This window comes from Megalobrama amblycephala, linkage group LG16, assembly GCF_018812025.1.
Source record: "Megalobrama amblycephala isolate DHTTF-2021 linkage group LG16, ASM1881202v1, whole genome shotgun sequence".
Lineage (NCBI taxonomy): Eukaryota > Metazoa > Chordata > Actinopteri > Cypriniformes > Xenocyprididae > Megalobrama > Megalobrama amblycephala.
The window spans coordinates 14,827,389-14,847,407 of NC_063059.1; the positions used below are offsets into that span (position 1 = coordinate 14,827,389).

A 20,019-nucleotide genomic window follows, 5' to 3' on the forward strand; every position below is an offset into this window, starting at 1 on the left:
GATCTCCAGCTACACCTCCGCTGATCGTCGCCTGTACATCGCCGCAGTCTCCTAGGCCAGCGACGTTGCGGGAGTTCGCCAGCTCTCCGTCTGCGCACCAGAATCCACCTGCCGAGTCTCCGTCGGTCATCCCCCAGATGCCTTCAGTCCGCCCTTCAGCATCTGGACTCCGCCCTCCATCTATTCACATCTATACATCTATCACTCATTATTCACCATGGACACTGATTTCATCCCCAGCTGTTTCTTATTAGTGTGTGTACTTAAGTTCCTCCCTGTCTTCAGTCCAGTGTCCGGTATTGTTTTATGTTACAAGTGTTTCCGTGTATCCTGACTGCTTTATTAAACTACGTTATTGTTCCTACTCCTGCCTTCATCGTCTTCTCTGGGATACCACCGTAACAACTGGAGCTAACTAAGGTTTAAAGAATCTACTTACCCTGCTCAAAAACAAAGATGAAAAACAACAACACAAACTTCCCTGAGCTCCCTCTTTAAACAATAAACAGGAGAAAACAATTGTACACAAAAATAAAAAGGCACTCTCTCCCTACGATTCCCAGGTAACCCAATAATAATTAAGAGTTAAATGATACAATACCTTCTAGTTACCCACACATGGATAGACCTGAAAGCAGGCTAAAGAATGATGCTAGCACACAGCAAAAGTATAGGCCCACACCTAACTCAAAACTGTTAGCACTCAGTCACACACAGTATACACAGGCAGACAATTCAATTTCCACTCTGAGGCTGGGGAGAAGTGTTGCTCAGCACAGGATCTTCAGAATGCACCATATATACAGCTCTGCTCAGACTCAGGCATGCTCACAACGAGTTGCAGCTGGTGGCAATTAACCTGAGTAAGAGAGTGAGGGAGAGAAATAGAGCACAACACAGCACAGGACACACACAGGGATATGACAGTGTGACACCAAAACACTCTGGGACGTAACAGAAGTGACACGTGGAATGTTGGGTGAATGCGATACTCAGGTGGTAGTTGGAGTTTGTAGGTGACCGGGTTGATCTGCTCAAGGATGGTGAATGGGCCAATGAACCTGGGACTCAGCTTACGGCATGGTTGGCATAGACGGATGTCCCTGGTGGACAGCCAGACCTTCTGTCCAGGTTGGTAGACGGGAGCTTCGGAGCGATGAAGGTCGGCTGTCAGTCTACGCCGACAAAGGGCACGTTGAAGCTGGTGATGTGCTGAGTCCCAGACCCTCTCGCTCTCTCGGAACCAGTAGTCGACCGCTGGTACATTCGATGGTTCCCATGACCAGGGGAACAGTGGGGGTTGGTATCCGTGCACGCACTGGAAAGGTGTAAGACCGTTGGATGGTTGGCGTAGGGAGTTCTGTGCGTACTCGGCCCAACCCAGGTACTGGCTCCAAGAGTCCTGGTGGCCATGACAAAAAGTACGGAGGTAGCGACCAATCTCCTGGATCTTCCTTTCCATCTGCCCGTTCATCTGAGGATGGTATCCCGAAGATAGACTGACGGCCACACCTAGGAGTGAGAAGAAAGCCTTCCAGACTCTTGAAATGAACTGAGGTCCTCGGTCGGAAACAATGACATTGGGGATTCCGAAGTAGCGGAAGATGTGGTTGAACATCAGTTCAGCAGTCTCCATAGCAGTTAGGTAGTCCCTTCAAAGGAATCAGATGACAAGATTTAGAAAATCTGTCCACTACCACAAATATACACGTACAGTCATTGGAAGCAGGAAGATCCGTAATGAAGTCTACTCCTAGGTGTGACCATGGACAGTTGGGAACGGGCAGCAGAAGGAGAGAAAACCAGGAACCAGAAGAGGAGTGGTGGTGAGCACTTTTCGTGCTCCTTTTGCACAATTCAGTGTCCTGAATTGAAGAGCATATTCGTTAACAGACATCTTTCCTTGCTTTAGATTATAAAGCTTCTCACCGATAGAAGAATCCCAGGAGGACTTTCCGAACACCTCTTTGAAATGACCGACGAAGCTGGAATAGGACTGGATAGCTGGATGATTTTGGGACCAGAAGGAATCGGCCCATTGAAGTGCTTTGCTGCTCAGCTGCGATATGATAAAAGCAACTTTAGATTGCTCGGTGGGAAACATGTGCGGTTGCATCTCCAGGACCAGCGAGCATTGGAGGAGGAATCCGTTGCAATCCTCCGCCGAACCAGAGTACCGGTTTGGCCATGGGACTGGCATACAACAGTGGAGAAGGAGTGATGGCGGGTGGCGTCGGAGTGGTCGCTGGATGCACGGTGAGTGTTCGACGTAATGCATCGACCAGGTCTTGGAATGGATCGGGTTGACTCATACTTGCGTCTACGGTGTTGGTCCGGTCTTCTGTTACAGTACAGATGGCTCGGAGACAGAAGATCACAATTTAGTTATTGGACACAAGCAGAGGTAACTTGGGAACACAGGAGACAGGAGACAGGTAAGTCCTCGAGGTAAGCATTCAGGATAAGTCCTTAGTTGCGAACGAGACCGGATGGTGAGTGACTGTGTGTGAGTGTCTTTTATGTGTGGGTTGATTGATGATGTGATTGCGTGCAGGTGTGAGTGATTAGTATTCAGGAGAGGGAGTGCGTTGCGATTGGTTGATGTTGGAGCCTGGCGTGTCTGTGACAAGAAAAAGGGGAAATGTCATTAATTAAGTGCTTTAAACCAACCTTTATTGGACATTAATTGCATTAGTATTACTTATTCCTTACTATACAGTATGGGGGGGAGTGTGCACTAATCAATATACAATTTGTACAGTATAAAAACCATTTTCCCTATAGAGAGTCCCTGTAAACCACATATGCCAACATGTCCTGTATATGTATGTGTTCTTAATGCATTTATAAACATTTTACGGAACACTGAATATAAATGCAATTAATGTCCAATAAAGGTTACACTTAATTAATGGCATTTTCCCATTTTCTGTGACCTAATCTAAAGTGAGAACTAGTTACGGTTAATATTGTTAACAAATCATATAAAACATCTAACTCTTCACATATGACCTAATTAAACAATAATAGTTTGGTTAATTACAGTGACCATGAATTAAAGAATATAGCCTATATTAACTACATTAATTAATTAATATAGTTAATTATTAATACACTACAATGTAGAGAGTAGAGACAATATATTAACTATAAACTAACTATAAATAGTTTGCAAATGATATCAAAAAAATTATTACTTTATCACTGTATTATAAAGTGTTACCCATAACTTGACATTTTTGCAAAAATAAAAAAATAAAAAAGAAAGGAAAAAAAAAGTGAAATACATTTATTTGAATTTTCCCTCTGTCACGATCACGTCTGTTCCTGTCACATCCCGGACTACATTTCCCATGATCCTCCATTGCTCTTCACCTGCACTCACTTCACAATCACTCCACACTAATCACCACACCCAGCTGCCACACATTACCTGGACTATAAAGGACTCACACACACCACCTCACCGCGAAGTCTTGATTACCCAGTGTATCATCTCCGAGCGTTTATATTCCTGTCTGCCTGTCTGTTACCGTTGCTGCCTGTTCCTGTTTCTTGACCCGTTGCTGCCTGTCCTGACCCTTGCCTGGTATACCGTTCTGTGTATGATATCCGCTTGCCTCGATCTACTGCCTGTACCCTGACTACGATTCTGCCTGTTCCTTGCTGTTCCTGTTTGCCCCTGATCGACCCAGCCTGTACGACTATGCTCACTTTGAATAAAAGCTTGCACATGGATCTCTGCCTGAGTCCCGCTTCGTTACAGAAGACTTCGCCGCCACCACGATCCAGCAGCTTTCCCAGAGAGCATTTGCACGGTATGGACATTATGCAACTATTATTATGGAGTACGCAGGGCACGCGTTCGTTAGAGGAATATGTGCAGGAATATCTAGACATTGCTTACCTCTCTGATCTTCCGGACTGTGCACTGATTGACTTTTTTTGTGATGGCGTCAACCAGCCTCTCCAGAATAAATTAAGACGAGAGGGACCGCGTTCGTCACTTAGCAGCTTCATAGACTATGCTTTATTGACTGTTGGCTCTCTGTTTACTGTGGGTGTCGCGGAGGAATGCGACACCTCGCTTAATCATGTAATGGCTGCCGCGCCAAAGGACACTCACAAGATGGCGGCTCCCATAACAGCAACACCAGTCAACGTCTCCGCTGATCGCCCAGAGCAACGTCACGTCTCCGCTGATCGCCCAGAGTCACGTCACGTCTCCGCTGATCGCCCAGAGTCACGTCATGTCTCCGCTGATCGCCCAGAGTCACGTCACGTCGCTGGTCCTGCCCGAGAGCGGAGAGGATTGCGATCCAGCACGAATGATCCTCCACTGACTACAGCACGAGCAGCTGGCATTCCGAAACTCTCAAGCCAGCCGGCCGCTTCGCTCTCAAGCCAGCCGGCCGCTTCGCACTCAAGTCAGCCGGCCGCTTCGCTCTCAAGCCCGGTGGCCGCTTCGCACTCAAGCCCGGTGGCCGCTTCGCACTCAAGTCAGCTGGCCGCTTCGCTCTCAAGCCCGGTGGCCGCTTCGCACTCAAGCCCGGTGGCCGCTTTGCTCTCAAGCCCGGTGGCCGCTTCGCACTCAAGCCGGCGGTCGCTTCGCACTTAAGCCCGGCGGCCGCTACGCTCTCAACTTCGTCTGTTTCAACGCTCTCAACTTCGTCTGTTTCAACGCTCTCAACTTCGTCTGTTTCAACGCTCTCAACTTCGTCTGTTTCAACGCTCTCAACTTCGTCTGTTTCAACGCTCTCAACTTCGTCTGTTTCAACGCTCTCAAGTTCGCCGGTTACTATGGACTCATGTTCACTGGTTGCGACGCACTCAGACGCCCTGGACGCGAAGGACAAAAGGGCTGCTTTGCCAGTGCTCACGGGCAAGATGGCCACCACTGAGTCCGCTCCAGAACCCGCTCCAACCAGTGAACCATCGCCTCACCCTCAGAAAAGGAGGAGGAGGAGGAGGAGAAAGGCATCCTCCTCTCCTCAAGATGCGGACGCCCTTCAAGAGGCCGCTGTGGGCCTGGAGACCACTCCAGAGGTCTCTCCTGCTCTTGCCCTGCCGGCGCCACCTGTGCTTCTTGCCCTGCCGGCGCCACCTGTGCTCCTTGCCCTGCCTGCGCCACCTGTGCTTCTTGCCCTGCCTGCGCCACCTGTGCTTCTTGCCTTGCCTGCGCCACCTGTGCTTCTTGCCCTGCCTGCGCCACCTGTGCTTCTTGCCCTGCCTGCGCCACCTGTGCTTCTTGCCTTGCTGGCGTCGCCCAAACGCCTTGCTCTGCCAGCGCCACCTGAACTCCTTGCTCTGCCAGCACCACCCAAGCTCCTTACCCTGCCAGCGCCACCCGAGCTCCTTGCCCATGAACCCGCCAGGGCCTCTGTGGATTTCCCCAAGAACTTTTTGGGGGGGGGCAGTATACCTAGGGGTGGGAAGCTTGTGGGTGGGGACCCTGCTCGGCCACTGCCGTCATCGGCCTTTGAACTATTTTGGCCATTAATGAACTCTGACCCGCCGTGGTCATTCACGGACTCTGTCTCGCCGTGGCTGCCCAAGCCACCTGACCTGCCGTGGCTGCCTGAGCCACCTGACCTGCTGTGGCTGCCCAAGCCACCTGACCCGCCTGACCTCCCGTGGTTGCTCAAGTCACCTGACCTGCCGAGGTTACCCAAGCCACCTGATCCCCCATGGCCTTCTGACACTCCGGACTCACCATGGCTGCCCGGGGCACCTGACCCGCCATGGCTGCCCGTAACACCTGACCCGCCATGGCAGCCCGGGAACCTGCATTGGAGACTCCGTTCCTGTCCGCCACTAGAGCTCCAATGCACCCACCCCCCCTCCCTATTGGTGTCATCTACGCCGCGAGGACGCGCCTTCCGGGAGGGGGCGTTATGTCACGATCACGTCTGTTCCTGTCACATCCCGGACTACATTTCCCATGATCCTCCATTGCTCTTCACCTGCACTCACTTCACAATCACTCCACACTAATCACCACACCCAGCTGCCACACATTACCTGGACTATAAAGGACTCACACACACACCACCTCACCGCGAAGTCTTGATTACCCAGTGTATCATCTCCGAGCGTTTATATTCCTGTCTGCCTGTCTGTTACCGTTGCTGCCTGTTCCTGTTTCTTGACCCGTTGCTGCCTGTCCTGACCTTGCCTGGTATACCGTTCTGTGTATGATATCCGCCTGCCTCGATCTACTGCCTGTACCCTGACTACGATTCTGCCTGTTCCTTGCTGTTCCTGTTTGCCCCTGATCGACCCAGCCTGTACGACTATGCTCACTTTGAATAAAAGCTTGCACATGGATCTCTGCCTGAGTCCCGCTTCGTTACACCCTCAATGACACTGAAAAAAAATAAATAATAATAACACTTTGGTGGCTGACATTAAAATTATTTTCAAGTGTCTGGATTATACAGACAATCTGCATTATTCCTTCACGGTGACTCCTTCACTCCCCACAACAGTTTGTGCATGCGATCCTGTTTCTTTAATGATTATAGTAAATACTGAACATTGAAGCATTGCTGTCCACATCTGCCTCTTCTGTTTTTATTACCATCATCTCTGCCATGTTTTTGCTGTTGTTCATTGTATTTATTAACTGTTATTAAAACATTGTCTTTACCAAACCTGCTCTTTGGTATTTCTGTTATTCCTGATAGAAATTTTAACAATAAAATAATTCAAATTTCCTGCTTAAATATTTTGTCTTTTCAGTTTGTTTTGTCTTGGGGTCAGTAACTAAGAACAAACACATACACTACACACACTTGAAATCAGATGGATGCATTCATAAATAAATAAACATCATTTTACTGCTGTTAACCAACACACACGTGTAATGTGTCCACTCTACATGTTTATTTTCTGCTTGTACAGTTTTATTTTCCACTTAATTGATCTAAAGTACATATTGTTGTAATTTTAGATCATTTAATTCACAGTGATTTAGGATCACATAGACAATCATTACAGTCATTTTGAAACATTCACTCTAATTTGTGCAGATCTGTTGTTAAGCATTTTTCGGATTAAGTCTTTGATTTTAGCTGTGGTTAAAACATAAATGATGGGATTTAGCATTGGTGGAAGAGTTAATGAAAGAGTTCCGCCGATGATCTTGGCATTAGCAGTAGATGCAGAAACAATATTGGATATTATGGGAAGAAAGAATGATCCAACTACCAAAAGGTGAGAAACACAGGTCTTCAGTGCTTTAAAACGTCCTTCCCAAGTTGTAATTTTACATAAAGCAATAAAAATGCCCAGATATGACAGGACTATAATGAAGGGTGGTGCTACAAGGAAAAAAGCTTGAATGAGGATTACTATAACATTATTAATGCTACTGTCATTGCATGGCATCCTCACCAATCTGTCATAGTCACAATACCAACTCTCTATCACGTTGGATTTACAGAATGAAAGTCTGGTTATCAAAGATGTTGACAGTGTTACAAGAAAGGTGTTAAATGCCCATATTACTGAAAACAATATAGCCATGAACTTATTGTTCACTATGGCATTATATCTTAGTGGCAAACAGATTGCAATGAAACGATCAAATGCCAGAACAACAAGAGTGTAAGTCTGCACAGTAATAAAGACGTTCACAAAAAACATGTTTGCCAAACAAGCATTGTATGAGATGTACTGTGACTCAAAAACAAAAAGCTTGATCATGTTAGGGATCAGTGCATTAGTTTCACCAATATCTGCCAAGGCCAAGTTAAACACACCAATGTACATTGGACTGTGCAGGCTCCGGTGAAGAGCTATAATGAGAAGGACTATCGAGTTACCAATTACAGAAATAAAATATATGATAAATAAGAATATATAGAAATAAGTGCTGTACGGTGCATCTGTAAGCCCAGTGATGAAAAAGTATTCTGGATGAACAATCGAGATATTCTGGGATAAACTCATGGCAGCTTAGCGTTTGTTGTTTTGCACAGGCTTAAAATATAAATTACTATGAAGAAATAACCAAAATATGGACTTTACTAAACTGTCATCTCACACTTTTAATATCTATTTTCAAATGTTGGAAATATATCTTCATGTAAACTTTCTGCATATTATTTGAATCACAGACTTGTCTAAATAATCTAAAAGTTTTAGAGCCAGAGCAAACAATGACCACGTCTGAATGCTTGTGAGCTGCTTTGAATTAAATTAATCCATTATAAATGCTCGTCTTCATTCTCTCATGTCGCAAAGATCATTGGACATCTGCGTCATTGAATCCAAATATATCTACTGATGCATCTCTTGAGAGCTTACAGACAACACAGTGATGTAATATTGTATTGTACTGTATATTGAAGTAAATGTTCTGGGCACAGCTTTAGTTTTGATAATCATTTTGTTCACTTGCCACAAAATTCCCCTTTGTGTTCTCATTAGTTCACATTGTTTTAAGTTCAGTATGTCTCTGAACTGCAAGAGATGCTTTTAAAAACTGGGTCATAACAGGTAAAGTGAGATATGGCCCAGAATACGAGAAAATGAAAGTGTCAAATGTTAAATTTAAATATGCTGTATGGTTTATTAAAAGAAATGAGGCAACCATGAGAGCAAACTCAATGACCAAGAAATTTCAGCAAAATAATGCATATGAATTCTGGAAAGAAGTTAAGGCTATTAATAATAGTAAAATACCATTGCCAACTAGTATAGATCATATTGTTGGTGCTGAGAATATTGTTAAATTGTGGAGCAAATATTATCGGGATATTTTTAACTGTATAGAGAGACAGGAATTTGAAGTTAGTCATGTTCCAAATGATAATGGTATGATTATTAGACCTGCTGAGGTCAGTTACGCTATTGAGAAATTAGCAGTTAAAAATAAAGCATGTTGCCCTGATCTAATAGCAGCAAAACATCTAAAGCATGCTAGTCAAAAATTATTAGTGTTACTAGCTTTGTGTTTTACAGGATTTCTAATACACAGTGTATTACCTGAATCTATGTAAAAGTTATATTAGTGCCAAATAAAACCGGTAAGATATCTAGTATATAAAATTAAAGGCCAATTGGCTTAGCAAGTATAATTTCAAAAGTATTGGAGCGTATCCTTATGGTTAGGCTTAAAGAATATTTAATAACTACGGATAATGAGTTTGGTTTTAAAAGTTTGCATGGCACTGATTTATACATATATTCATTAAAGGAAATGGTTAGTATTAGGCACAATTCAACAGTATTTATGTGTTTTTTGGATGCTTCTAAGGCATTTAATCGTATTAATTATGTGAAACTATTTATAAAGCTACAAGAAAGAGGGGTTACCCCCTTATCTGATTAGGATTTTACATTACTGGTATATACATCAATCCATACAAGTCAGATGGGGTAGGAATGTTTTGACACTCTTATATGACAAATGGAGTTCGGCAAGGGGGAATATTGTCACCTCTTCTTTTTAATTTGTATATGGATGATCTTTCTATTGAGTCAAATGAATATAAGATTGGATGTCTAATAGGTGATACTTAGGGATTTTTTAAACTTTTATCTAGTTATCGCCGATATCGATGCCCATTCATTTACTAATTTCTCTCTCTCTCTCTCTCTCTCTCTCTCTTTTTGATGTTGCAGTTCCCTTTCGAAAGGGAACTCGCATTGCATCCTAGAATGCTAATGGGGAATGCCTTAGCGGGAACTGGTGTCTGAAACGCTATTAAATCATAGCAATCGTATAGGCCGGCAACAGCCTATGATGTCACTACTATTGCGACCCGAAACAAGTCATCCTCTTTCGTCTTTCAGGGACTGTTTTGTTTGAAGCGCTATTCAAAGGTAAGAACGGCTGTTTACAGACGTTTCAGTCAGTGTGCACATCCATGTATGGTTACCTGGTAACACACTTGACTCGTGTGTCTGTGTGCACCCTAAAACACTGTTTATATCAGGCTTGAGGCTGGGTTGATGATGAGACTGCTCCATTATTAGAACCCTTCTGTTGGTCCAGCGCAGGGCTTGTTAGTAAGTGTTTATTCCTTTCAGTTTACAGCAGTATGGTGGGCCTCATTTATGTTAAGGCCTCCGCTTTCTGTTTTCACAGGTTGAGCTTTGTAGGTCGCCTCACCGTTGGTGAGAATTGTTATATTTTCAGTGACCTCAGCTCCCTATGGCGAGGAATAAAGGGAGTGTTTATTCACATGAGGTGCTTTTTATCAGGCCTGAGAATGGACTGATGTTGGGTTCTGTTACATTATTATTAACCCTACTGTTGGACCGGAATAAGGGCTTGGTATTGAGTGCATCCTTTCAGTCTACAGCAGTATAGCAGGCCTCATCTACATTTAGGCCTCCATTTACTGTGGTTACAGGTTGAGCTTTGCAGGTTGCCTTTCTGGCGTGAGAACCATTTTACATTTAGTGACCTCAGCTCCCTATAGAAAGGAATAATAGTGGGGCTTTTATTCTTTTATATCCCAGGCGCTTCACACCAGGCCTGAGGTTGGACTAATGATGTGTTGGTTCCATCTTTTTGGACCCGTCTGTTGATCCAGCACAAAGCTTGTTAGTGAGCGCATCATTTCAGACTGTAGAGTATGGCAGGCCACTTTTACATTTAGGCCTCTGCTCTTTGATGTCTCAGGTTGAGATTTAGGTTACCTCTCCCTCTGTGAGAGCCATTGCAAATTTAGTGACCTCAGCTCCCTGTAGAAAGGAATAAGGGGATATGTTATTCTATGTTTTTTTTTGTAGTGGGGCATTTAAACTGGGGCCCTGGAGCTCCCATTATTAGGAAAGGTTATCATGGCACCCTTACTATGTGCCTCTTTTCTTTATGAGGTCTTAATAGTGGGAAGCATTAAGAATGAAATATCACCTGTAGTGAATGGCATGGTCTCCTTTCGATCTGAGAGTTGTTTTTTTAGGCCGCTGCTCATCTGAGCTTCAGGTAGTTGATATGTCAAGTGTTCGCTAAAAATAAAGTCTCCGCTTTATTGAGCTCCAGGAAGGTCATGAGTGCATGTATGCCAGCCCTTTTTTTGGGCCGCCCCGATATTTGGCCTAGGCTTGTACTCAGGAATACGTCTTTTTTGACAGAGGCGGTTTAGCTGTAGCTTTCCACCTCCTAGCATGCAGTAGCCTGGAGTAGGCTACTCCTAGGAGAGCCTCTCCAGCTTAAGACTAGCAGCTAGTGATCCTAGTACGCCTCCTCTCTTTGTGAGAGTCGTCCCCGGCCAGGGCCTGCCTTCTGCATTAGGCTATTAATGTGAGTGGAAGGCCTTACGGCCTCCTCAATGTATCTAGGTTGAGCTGAAAAGAGCTCTGTGCCACATATGTGCCCAACACCAGTGATGCTCAGGTTGAGTGTGTCGAGTACTGCCTCTTTCAGGACGAGTTGAGCACGCTCCCTTAAAGCTCAAGCATTAGCCTCGGGCCTGTGGCCATGTTATGCTAGAGTAGTACGCCCTGACTGAGGCCTCCTCATCAGCCCTGTCGCACAGTTTTGTACTCCCCTTGCTTTATGGGTAGAAAACGATATGCTGAGTACACGGCTCATTATGGCAATGCAAACGAGTATTCCAAGCCTGCATACCTCTAGTGGCTATCTCTGCTGGAGTTAGATTTGCTACCAAGTAGTTGGCCCTCCTTGGGTCACCTTGAAAGCGATCCTCTGGGTTGAGCTAGGTTCCTGAGGGTTCTAGTTCCCTAGAACTGAGCAGAAGGTAATGAGGTAGCTCAGGCTCCATTGGAGCCTCCCTGATACTAGCCCTGGAGTTCTAGATCATTACCAAGTATTTGGCCCTTGAGCAGGCCACCTTGAAGGAGATCATCTGGGTCGAGTAGGTCCTTAGCACTTCCAGCTAAGATAGTATTCTGACTCCCTAGAGTTATATCAGAGTGTAGGCTCTTTAGGAGCCTCCCTGGTACTTGCATTGAGCTTGGTCAATACTCATCTCGGTTGAGTCTTGTGGGTACTCCTCTCGAATTGAGGGTCATTCTTTAGAGTACTGCGCTCCCGAGGTCTGATCTTAAGGTTGAAGGTCTCCTCCCTGGAAGATCAGTATTTAAGGCTGAGGACCTCGCCCCTGAGTTGGTCATTGAGGTTTAAAGGGTTCTTTTTTAGCAAGAACTCCCTTGATCAATCAGCTCCTGTTGGAGCTGGAGGTACGTCTCTCTTTAGGGACCCTATTTAGAGTACTCAGCCTTCAGAGTGCTCATTAAGAAGTGCTCTGTAGATCCTAGGTTGAGTAGAGTAACTCCCCTCGATTGCAAGGGTTCAAAGCACTATGCCGAGTCCTGCTCCCCAGGATGCCCATCTCAACGTCCGGTCTGAGTTGGTTACTGCCAGTTACTGCCAGTTTGCAGTCCCTCTTTCTGGACCCCTCCTCTGGAGGCTAGTGATTTAGAGATTCTGTTTTGGTAACAGACAGGTTGCTGGCCAGACTAGGTTACTAATTAGTAGGACCAGGTCGGCCTCCCTGGTGGTAGTCAGGGTAGAATATGCTCCCCTGAGAGGTGACTGGCCGGGGCTCCTTTTGGCTCCCTGGCCACATTCCCTTAAAGGGACCCCTTCTGTTGAAGTTGTTGGTTCCAAGCCTTTGAGCGGCCTTGGTAGGCCTCTAGATGTTTCTGGAGGCCTCTTTGAGGCTTATAGCTTGGGTGGTGATGCTGTCACTGACAGCCTATTAAACCCATAAGAGGAGTGATTTTGACATTTCTATTGAAATCGTCCATCTGTTTTTTGTTAGCCATTCTTTGGCATGCACTCCCCTCAGCATGGCGGCGTGGGTATTTCATTCCCCATTAGCATTGTAGGATGCAATGCAAGTTCCCTTTTGAAAGGGAACATCTCAGGTTACGCATGTAACCATGGTTCCCTGAGAACAGGGAACGAGATATTGCGTCTCCCTGCCATGCCTCGGGGCCGCCTGCTGACCAGTCCCTTCAGATGATAAGTGGATGACTTGTTCTCTAGGCGCCCCTTATGTGCATTTCGGGTCGCACCAGTAGTGATGTCATAGGCTGTCGCCGGGCCAATATGATTGCCGTGATTTGATAAAGTTTCAGACACCGGTTCCCGCTAAGGCTTCAGTTTCAGTTTCAGTTTATTGATTTATAAAGCACTACTAAAGCAACAGAGCGTTGACCGAAGTGCTGTACAATGAAGAAATTCTACATAAAAAAAGACATAGCACCAAACAAACCTCTAAAACAGTACACACAAAGGCGTTCCCCATTAGCGTTCTAGGACGCAATGTCTCATTCTCTGTTCTCAGGGAACCATGGTTATATGCGTAACCTGAGACATTTTCCAAGCACAACACAGTGAGACTAATGAATGTAGGACAGGGCTATATAAGCGGCTGTCGCACCATGGCCTCGCCTCCCTGCTCGCCACTCTCTTAAGCGGCAAGCAGAATAGAGAGGAAAAAAAAAAACAATTGGTTTTGTATGTTGTAAACTCCCACGAGCACAAACGTGAATAACTGATAATGCATTACAATTTGTAAAAAAAGTCGTGCTCTATCCTTGATCATTACTCCAAGTAATAAGACAGACAAGCTGCATTAATTGACACATTTTTAGACAATATTGGACCCACATCTGAATAGCAGAACTACAGAAATGTGAGTTAGCCGGTTAGCAGGAGACATACAGACCAGAGAGTACGTTACACAACATAACATACAAAACTACGAATTTTAAACCCTAACCCTAAACATCAATTATTAATCATATTTACAGTTTGAGATTCAGAGGAGCAAGCTGGTCCAAATAAACTAGGCAATGATCCATATTTTAAGACCAAGCGTTTTGTGAATCCTGCATTAAACTCCCAGAGGTTTGAGATTGAAAAAATTGTTGTAAAAATGTTTTGTTTGTAAACCAACCTTTATTGGACAATAATTGCATTAGTATTAGTCTCTTACTATACAGTATATGGGGGGAGTGTGCACTAATCAATATACAATTTGTACAGTATAAAAATCCTTTTGCCTGTAGAGAGTCCCTGTAAACCACATATGCCAACATGTACTGTATATGTATGTGTGTGCTTAATGTATTTATAAACATTTTAAGGAACACTGAATATAAATGCAATTAATGTCCGATAAAGGTTGCACTTAATTAATGGCATTTTCCCATTTTCTGTGACCTAATCTAAAGTGAGAACTAGTTATGGTTAATAAAAAAAAAGCAAAAAAAAAAAAAAAAAAAAAAGAAATACATTTATTTGAATTTGCCCTCATTGACAAAGAAAAAATTAATAACACTTTGGTGGCTGACATTAAAATTATTTTCAGGTCTCTGGATTATTTCAGGTTTGTTATGTTGGTCTCCCTGTTGTGCCACGGATGTGGTTTGTATACAAACAATCTGCATTATTCCTTCACTGGCCTTCTCCACACAACAGTTTATGCATGCGAGCCTGTTTCTTTAATGATTATAGTATATAATGAACATTAAAACATTGTTGTCCACATCTGCCTCTTCTGTTTCTATTACCATCATCTCTGCCATGTTTTTGCTGTTGTTCATTGTATTCATTAACTGTTATTAAAACATTATCTTCACCAAACCTACTCTTTGGTATTTTTGTTATTCCTGATAGAAATTTTAACAACAAAATAATTCAAATTGCTTGCTTAAATAATTTGTCTATTCAGTTTGTTTTGTCTTGGGGTCAGTAACTAAGAACAACTACACAGAAGAACAACAGAACACTACATACACTTGAAATCAGATGGATGCATTCATAAATAAATAAACAATATTTCACTGCTGTTAACCAACACACATATCTAAAGTGTCCACTCTAAATGTTAAGAGTATAGCAGACTGAATTTATTTTCTGCTTGTACACTTTTATTTTCAAATGAATGGATCTAATATTATGAAATACATATAAATGTAATTTTAGGTAATTTAATTCACAATGATTGAAGAACACATAGATAATGATTGCAGTCATTTTGAAACATTCCCTCTAATTGGTGAAGATCTGTTGTTAAGCACTTTTCGGATTAAGTCTTTGATTTTAGCTGTGTTTAAAACATAAATTATGGGATTTAGCATTGGTGGAAGAGCAAATGAAAGAGATCCGCTGATGATCCTGGCATTGATAGAAGGTGCAGCAATCATATTGCATAATATGGGAAGAAAGAATGATCCAACTGCCAAAAGGTGAGAAACACAGGTCTTCAGTGCTTTAAAACGTCCTTCCCAAGTTGTAATTTTACATAAAGCAATAAAAATGCCCAGATATGACAGGACTATAATGAATGGTGGTGCTACAATGAAAAAAGCGGTAATGAGGATTGCTATGACATTATTAATGCTACTGTCATTGCATGGCATCCTCACCAATCTTCCATAGTCACAATACCAACTCTCTACCACATTGGATTTACAGAATGAAAGTCTGGTCATCAAAGATGTTGACAGTGTTACAAGAAAGGTGTTAAATGCCCATATTACTGAAAACAATATAGCCATGAACTTATTATTCACTATGGCATTATATCTTAGTGGCAAACAGATTGCAATGAAACGATCAAATGCCAGAACAACAAGAGTGTAAGTCTGCACAGTAATAAAGAAGTTCACAAAAAACATGTTTGCCAAACAATCATTATATGAGATGTACTGTGAGTCCGAAAAAAAAATCTTCATCATGTTAGGGATCAGTGCATTACTTTCACCAATATCTGCCAAGGCCAAGTTAAACACACCAATGTACATTGGACTGTGCAGGCTCCGGTGAAGAGCTATAATGAGAAGGACTATCGAGTTTCCAATTATAGAAATAAAATATATGATAAATAAGAATATATAGAAATAAGTGCTGTATGGTGTACCTGTAAGCCCAGTGATGAAAAAGTCTGGATGAACAATCGAGATATTCTGGGATAAACTCATGGCAGCTTAGCGTTTGTTGTTTTGCACAGGCTGAAAATATAAATTACTATGAAGAAATAACCAAAATATGGACTTTACTAAACTGTCATCTCACACTTTTAATATCTATTTTCAAATGTTGAAAATATATCTTTATGTAATCTTTCTGCATAATATTTGAATCACAGACTTGTCTAAATAATCAAAAAGTTTTAGAGCCAGAGCAAACAATGACAGTGTCTGAACGCTTGTGAGCTGCTTTGGATTAAATTAGTCTATTATAAATGCTTGTCCTTATTCTCTCATGTCAGAAAGATCATTGGACATCTGCATCATTGAATCCAAATATATCTTCTGAGTCGTCTCTTGAGAGCTTTCAGACAACACAGTGATGTAATACTTGTTGAGTAATACTTGTAAACCTCTTGTTGAGTGTTTAAAACATACAAAAGCAAATATTAAAATTACACATAATATATATATATATATATATATATATATATATATACACAGTACAGTCCAAAAGTTTGGAACCACTAAGATTTTTAATGTTTTTAAAAGAAGTTTCATCTGCTCACCAAGGCTACATTTATTTAATTAAAAATACAGTAAAAAACAGTAATATTGTGAAATATTATTACAATTTAAAATAACTGTTTTCTATTTGAATATATTTCACAAAGTAATTTATTCCTGTGATGGCAAAGCTGAATTTTCAGCATCATTACTCCAGTCTTCAGTGTCACATGATCCTTCAGAAATCATTCTAATATGCTGATCTGCTGCTCAAGAAACATTTAATGTGTACAATTGTACAAAATATTTGTGTACAATATTTTTTTCAGGATTATTTGATGAATAGAAAGTTCAAAAGAACAGTGTTTATCTGAAATCTAATCTTTTGTAACATTATAAATGTCTTTACTGCCACTTTTGATTGATTTAATGCATCCTTGCTGAATAAAAGTATTCATTTCTTTAATTTCTTTTCAAAAAAATAAAAATTCTTACTGACCCCAAACTTTTGAAAGGTAGTGTATAATGCTACAGAAGCTTTGTATTTCAGATAAATGCTGTTCTTTTGAACTTTCTATTCATCAAGGAATCCTGAAAAAAAAAAGTACACAACTGTTTTCAACATTGAAAATAATCATAAATGTTTATTGAGCAGCAAATCAGCATATTAGAATGATTTCTGAAGGATCATGTGACACTGAAGACTGGAGTAACGATGCTGCAAATTCAGCTTTGCATCACAGGAATAAATTACTTTGTCAAATATATTTAAATAGTACACAGTTATTTTAAATTGTAATAATATTTCACAATATTACTGTTTTTTACTGTATTTTTAATTAAATAAATGTAGCCTTGGTGAGCAGACGAAACTTCTTTTAAAAACATTAAAAATCTAAGTGGTTCCAAACTTTTGGACTGTACTGTATATATATATATATATATATATATATATATATATATATATATATATATATATATATGTACGCAAATGTATAGGGTGTGTGTTGTCTCAGTCCTCCTTGTCTTCTTCAGCAGGCTTCCTTGTTTTTCCTTCCTTTGGCATTGAAAAACAAAATCAAAGATTAGGGCACATTTACATTTTTATTTATTTTCTTTTTGGATTTTAGTATTGGATCTGTTATTTCCACATGATGACTGGTCTATGTATATTGGCACTATAAACAAGCAGATCCTGTGCAGACCCACAGCATGCCCACTAGAAGCCATCCACAACTGAGTTCTAAGGATTACACAATCATTAGTTTCTTTGTTTGTCAGTTGGTGTTTTACAGTTTTTCTCAATTGCTTAAACACTATAACTGTCACAGACATGCCAGGCTCCAGCATCCACCAATCACAGCGCACACCTTCCCCTGACTACTAATCACCGCCACCTGCATCTCATCAGCGCACTCATCACCAGCACTATTTAAGACACTCACACACAGAGTCACATTGTTCGGTCTCGTTCGCATCAAGGAACTTACCTCTATGCTTACATCAAGGACTCCCATTGCTACTTACCTGCCTCCTGTGTCTCCGTGCTACCTCCTGTGCTCCAAGTCTGTGTGTGAGTGTCACCGCCAGCTTTGCCTCCAGTCTGCTACTGCTACAAACCTACAAATCACAAAGGACAGTATTATTACACATTCATTCATCATTCACTTCTACAACCACTATCTACTAGGGCTGCACGATTAATCGCATGAGATTGTCATGCGTGTCTCGTCAGTAAAGCCGGTTCTGTGATTAGCGGTAAATGTCCATCACCTGCTTTCAAATGGAGCGGCACTTAATATACAGAGCCGTAGTTCGCGGACAAGCTACGCAATATGGCGTTCATAATCGAAGGCGATTCATCTGCGATTATGAACGCGATATTGCGTAGCTTGTCCGCGAACTACGGCTCTGTATATTAAGTGCCGCTCCATTTGAAAGCAGGTGATGGACATTTACAGCTAATCACAGAACCGGCTTTACTGACGAGACACGCATGGCAATCTCATGCGATTAATCGTGCAGCCCTACTATCTACTCACCTGTTGTCACTGTAACCTCTGCTTGTGTCCAATAAACCACATAACTGTTATCTTCTGTCTCCAACTGGTACATATTGTAACAGAAGACCAGACCCTAACAGCAGGACACAAGCATGAGTCACTCCGATCCATTCCAGGAATTAGTGGATGCATTACGCCGCACTTTCTCCGTTCAACCACCACCGCCAGTGCCAGCACCAGCACCAGCCATCACTTCCGCATCCACCGCCACTTCTTCCTCACCGCCAGTTTACGCCAGTCCCATGGTCAAACCGGTGCCCTACTCTGGTTCGGTGGAGGATTGCAACGGATTCCTCCTGCAATGCTCCCTGACCCTGGAGATGCAACTGCATGGAATACTCAAAGGTAGCGTTTCTAATTTCACAATTATCAGGAAGAGCTCTCCAGTGGGCTCCATTTGGTCCCAAAATAATCCTGTAACCCAGACTTATTCCAGCTTCGTAGATCACTTCAAGGAAGTATTTGGAAAACCTTCATGGGACTCTTCTATTGGTGAGAAGCTCTATAATTTGAAACAAGGGAAAATGTCTGTTAACAAATATACTCTTCAATTCAGAACCCTCGCTGCTAGAAGTGGATGAATGAACAAGCGCTACTAACTTCCTATCGCCAGGGATTGGATCCTCGAGTGCGGTTGCATCTCACTGCATATGAGAATACCATCGGCCTAGAATGATTCATCCAGCTGTCAATCCGTTTCCATTAGTATGCAGTCGTGTCTCGAAGAGCACCAGGGTCAGTCACAGCTCAACACCTTCCTCTGCCGGCCAGATTCCATCAGCACTCCAGAACCAGCCACCGAACCCATGCAAGTGGAATCTACACGTCTAACACCCGCTGAATGGCAGAGAAGGCTGACCCAGAACCTATGTTTGTACTGTGGCTCGCCTGGGCATGTAATCTCTGCATGCCCAACACGTCCTCCACGCCCCATGGTGAGTGCCATCATCTCTACTCTCCAGACTATGAAACCACTCACCACTACTGTAACACTTACTGCTGCTGATGTTTCCATTCCAGTATCTGCACTCCTCGATTCTGGGTCAGCAGGAAACTTCATCTCTGGCACCCTCTGCTGTCAGCTCGGCCTCAAGACCAAGAACACGCCGTCAACCTACCAGATCCACTCAATAACCGGCAAACCTGTGAGTAGAAGACATGTCAGTCGTAGCATTGGACCACTGCAACTTCAAGTCGGACTACTTCATGTTGAGGATATTCATCTGCTGGTTCTGGAGGGTTCCACTGCTGACGTGATACTAGGGTGCCCGTGGTTGGAGCAGCACAACCCCATCCTCTCTTGGAAGACGGGAGAAGTCCTGAAGTGGGGCGACACCTGTTTTCCCAACTTGTTTCTCTGTACTGCCAGTTCCACAATCTCCAAGTTCCAAGTCTCTCCCTGTCTGCACCACTTCCATTGAAAGTCCCCTATTGAAATGCTCAGTGGACATTCCATCATGTTACGCCCCCTTCAGCAACGTTTTCTGCCCCAAGAGAGCCTCCAAGCTGCCTCCACACCGACCATGCGATTGTGCCATCGACCTGC

General features: G+C 42.9%; 2 protein-coding genes across 2 annotated transcripts; both read right to left on the reverse strand.

The window, feature by feature from the left end:
• Positions 1–6,368: 6,368 nt before the first annotated feature.
• Positions 6,369–8,254, reverse strand: LOC125248900 (olfactory receptor 1-like). The gene has a single exon (XM_048161063.1). It carries the CDS (start codon positions 7,951–7,953, stop codon positions 7,000–7,002), a length of 954 nt encoding a protein of 317 aa, XP_048017020.1. The 5' UTR covers positions 7,954–8,254; the 3' UTR covers positions 6,369–6,999.
• A 4,828-nt stretch (positions 8,255–13,082) lies between these two features.
• On the reverse strand, positions 13,083–16,191 carry LOC125249569 (olfactory receptor 1-like). Its single transcript, XM_048161884.1, has one exon. It carries the CDS (start codon positions 15,913–15,915, stop codon positions 14,965–14,967), a length of 951 nt encoding a protein of 316 aa, XP_048017841.1. The 5' UTR covers positions 15,916–16,191; the 3' UTR covers positions 13,083–14,964.
• Between the last annotated feature and the right edge of the window lie 3,828 nt (positions 16,192–20,019).

What these genes read in the sequence shown, in the direction of transcription:
- LOC125248900 (XM_048161063.1), bottom strand. Translation starts at nt 7,953, where the DNA reads ATGAGTTTATCCCAGAATATCTCGATTGTTCATCCAGAATACTTTTTC.
- LOC125249569 (XM_048161884.1), bottom strand. Translation starts at nt 15,915, where the DNA reads ATGAGTTTATCCCAGAATATCTCGATTGTTCATCCAGACTTTTTCATC.